The 3,767-nt window shown below is 45.1% G+C and overlaps 2 protein-coding genes across 2 annotated transcripts in view; one reads left to right on the top strand and one right to left on the bottom strand.

Annotated features, from left to right (window-relative positions):
* Positions 1 to 210, bottom strand: part of T265_03251 (hypothetical protein) — a gene marked incomplete at both ends in the record, with an annotated part of 11,747 nt that extends 11,537 nt beyond the window's left edge. The window contains one exon of the mRNA XM_009167684.1: positions 131 to 210. Within this exon, the coding sequence (XP_009165948.1) occupies positions 131 to 210 (80 nt within the window). The remainder of the gene's footprint in view (positions 1 to 130) is intronic.
* Positions 1 to 573, top strand: part of T265_03252 (hypothetical protein) — a gene marked incomplete at both ends in the record, with an annotated part of 7,410 nt that extends 6,837 nt beyond the window's left edge. The window contains one exon of the mRNA XM_009167685.1: positions 349 to 573. Coding sequence (XP_009165949.1) covers positions 349 to 573 — 225 coding nt within the window. The remainder of the gene's footprint in view (positions 1 to 348) is intronic.
* Positions 574 to 3,767: the final 3,194 nt, after the last annotated feature.

The raw sequence follows: 3,767 nt of genomic DNA, 5'->3' as shown, positions 1-3,767 counted from the left end.
AGGAAACTACTTGCAAGGTTGCTGCCCACGACCGATTTCGCCCGTCTTGGGGCTCATCAGGTAGGCGCAACCCCCGAGTTTCCGTCATTCTTATGTTCTACTTGATTCAGTTGCGTTCCAGGTGACTCACCTGACAAAATGAAATTGTTTTGCAGAGGATTGTATAAGTTGAAGCTCAGTGTAAAGCGGATCAGAGAGTAACTGAGTCATTCGGCAAGTGACGATCCTTGTGACCTGCGTTAGACAAAGGTATCTTGCAGTTTCATTGCATCTACCTTAAGCTGTTCCAGTAGTCATCAACAATTCGGTTCAGAGGGCCGTTTGTTTCATACAGCCATCTTTGTCCAGTCTTCTATCGGAAGAAGACGATCCAGGGACACCCAGTCCATGGCTTGGCAGCGAAACTTGAAAGCCGTTGTTAGTCAAATCAGTCGCGTTGGCAATTGCCGGACAACGGGAGGAGTCAAACAGATGTTTATTCGCCATGGCGAATATGTCGCGCAGCCAACGATGCTTTTACACCAAAGCCATCAACTTCATTTCGTGGCTTTCACTTTCTATGACACTGGATAGCCTAATCCCCCCATCAATGAACCGATTGGGCGGTCGCCTCCAACGGGTGGTTCTCATTCCCATATTGTCCTTATCCCCAGTGACAGCTGTGGAAGCTGGAACCAGTGCACTCCGGTTAATGGACTGAAAACCGAACTGAAGTGAATTTCACGCCGTGTTCTATTGATATGTGCCATAGTGGTTAACGGATAGTTAACCATTATCTAACACGTAACACCACCACACCCATATGTCGGTTTCTGTGCGCCGGACTACGGCTGCGTGATGCACACGTATTTTTGTCATCCACCAATGCCGGGAACGGAATCACCGTCAGCAAGTTTAGTCGACGTGCGGAAGACAAGATGTGTGACGATTTTCTGTGAGCTAAACGGACTGGTGACAGAGATGGTTGTTGACACAATGCTGGGTGTTTGTAGCAGAGTCTTCAGGCCAGTTTTTGACATTAAAGTGGGAATGCTGGTGACAGACGTTGAGATCCCAAACTATTCAGTATGTTAGGGCTGGGTGATTTTTCCCGCAGCTGAAGTAAGCCTACGAACGGAAGCCCCAGTTCCTAGTTGACTGTGCCTACCTGATGACCAAGAAGTGAAGGTCTAGGATTTTTCAGCAACTAAGAGAAAGTATCTGGATTTACACCATATTTTCATTTCATAGCTACAGCGACCCGGTGTGCGTTCACCGATTAGCGGATTGGAAACTTTAGGCTAAGTTTGATTTCACTGGAATCTGAGCTGCAACCAGTGATCGTAAACAGGAAATTTCTTATCCTTCTATCTGCTGACTCTTTGTGGGTGATCTTCGCTCCAGGGGCGGTTTTCGATAAGCTGAGTCATGTATTTGCGCTATGGGCGGCTGCTGCAGCGAAGTCCATTCTGTGGATGGGAGAAGCGACGTAACCCACAAGGTCAATGCGCGCACCGCTGCACGTGTGCACCGAATCATAGCCAATCACATTATTCTGCCCGAGTCATCCACTGTGCTACAAGTGATTGGTGCGACCCATACATCCCAGAGAAAAAGATCAATAATTTCGAGTGTAGCAGTCCATGGGACGAAAATGGTCCTTTTGATTTTACTGAACCAAAACTGGAAGAAATGTTCACTCCACTGGAGAGTAGAAAGTCAGGAAACAATAAACTTTAAGGTCGTAAACTATGAAAAACTGAAAACACTAGAATGAGGGCCTTGCCAGTCAAAAAATGTTATGAAACGGAGCATTTGAACTACGCCAATTCGATTCTGTTCTTGCCGGTCAGTCAACAAATCAGATCCATGATGATTTTTACAAAATAAGGAAACTTTACAATTGTGGAATACGATACAGGTGTCTTTATCAGCTCACTCTTAGATGCCTCGCAACTCCGCTTGATACTGCAATGATTCCTGTTTTGACAGGGTATCTAAGTGACCCGCCAAAATCCCAAGTGTGAGAAGCCCGCTTTAAGGTTGGTTAGATTTTTCTAAACCCGGAGCAAACTCGCCCATCAGTAGAGAGTCGCACAACTAATATCCGACCAATTTACAAGCAATAAAAAACAGNTCGAGTGTAGCGGTCCATGGGACGAAAATGGTCCCTTTGACTTTACTGAACCAAAACTGGAAGAAATGGAGAGTGGAAAGTCAGGAAACAATAAACTTTAAGGTCGTAAAATATGAAAAACAGAAAACACTAGAATGAGGGCCTTGCCAGTCAAAAAATGTTATGAAACGGAGCATTTGAACTACGCCAATTCGATTCTTCCTTGCCGGTAAGTCAACAAATCAAATCCATGATGATTTTTACAAAAAAAGGAAACTTTACAATTGTGGAATACGATACAGGTGTCTTCATCAGCTCACTCCGAGATGCCTCGCAAACTCCGCTTGATACTGCAATGATTCCTGTTTTGACAGGGTATCTAAGTGACCCGCCAAAATCCCAAGTGTGAGAAGCCCGCTTTAAGGTTGGTTAGATTTTTCTAAACCCGGAGCAAACTCGCCCATCAGTAGAGAGTCGCACAACTAAGTATCCGATCATTTACAAGCAATAAAAAACAGCCCGACCGACCTGATCCACTTCACCTGCACTGTCGGCTTTTTTTCGACTCCACAAAGAAGAAGATCGGTTGCTACCCGACTAACTCGTTCGGTTTTGCAGCAGACGTCGTCCTGAACATTGCAGGATCTCATTGATTCACTTGCTGTTAATAAGGTAGAATTACTTGCACTGAAAACAAGCATATGGAAGAACTTCCTCAATTGATATTCCACCCGCTCCAATCCGGTGGGCGCTCGACTACTTGGCCAACGTAGTACATGTGTGTGTGGCAACCATTCATTGGAGCAAAGTTTGAAAACGCAGTTGTGTTACGTGGAATCGAATTTTAATGTGGCTACACCGCCTGGAAAGATCGCTCACATAGACTGTTCGAGACCAACTTTTATCAACCAACTTGTCTGATAGACCTAAAGTCCTGGTGGAAATGTATCAATTTTCACTAAACTGCACCCTTCGCCGCAGAGCACGAATCAGTTATTGAACGTTGGAATCCACGTGAAGTTGGGTTGAACGTTTGTGAGGACAGCTGAACCGTTATTTGACTGTTCAGTTTGCGCAGCTTCTCTGGTGACAGTTCACGAGCACTTTTCAGAGTACGGCACGTGTCTGGGAGCCATGTACTTTATCAATACATTGCCTAACTAGACTGTTCCATATGGCAGCCAAATCAATATTTTCATATTTGCTGCACCTCGGTCTGTTAGATTTTCTGGCTTCTACATAACAACTGTAGATTACACTAGTGATTCATGGTGTCCATTCCTCACCCTTGCATTAAACGACTTTGGAGCCGAACAGTTCAACAGCCTGCAAGTGTAGTTGTATACCCTTCCTTGCCGACGGAGATAAACTCGGCCTCCTCAGTCAGTTCACTACTCTGGTCAATTGGTGCAATGGCCTGAGAGATTGCAAGTTAGTGAGTTTGGCGGTTCTCTTCCACTGTATTACTCTGCTCCCTTGTGTCGATTTGACATTTGACAGGGACATCACTGTGAGAAAGTGCATAGTAATCTGAACTGGATCGATCTGATCCATTCTTGAGACATACTGATGAACTGACAGTGGTTTATGCGTATGTCCCAAGGAGATTAGTCACGAAAGATTCTCGCTTCTTTTCAGAATACGAATACTGGAGGGGATGGCTGCGGGATTT

This window comes from Opisthorchis viverrini (genome assembly GCF_000715545.1).
Source record: "Opisthorchis viverrini unplaced genomic scaffold opera_v5_45, whole genome shotgun sequence".
Classification (NCBI taxonomy): Eukaryota; Metazoa; Platyhelminthes; class Trematoda; order Opisthorchiida; family Opisthorchiidae; genus Opisthorchis; species Opisthorchis viverrini.
This window is presented reverse-complemented; position numbering and strand designations above follow the sequence as displayed.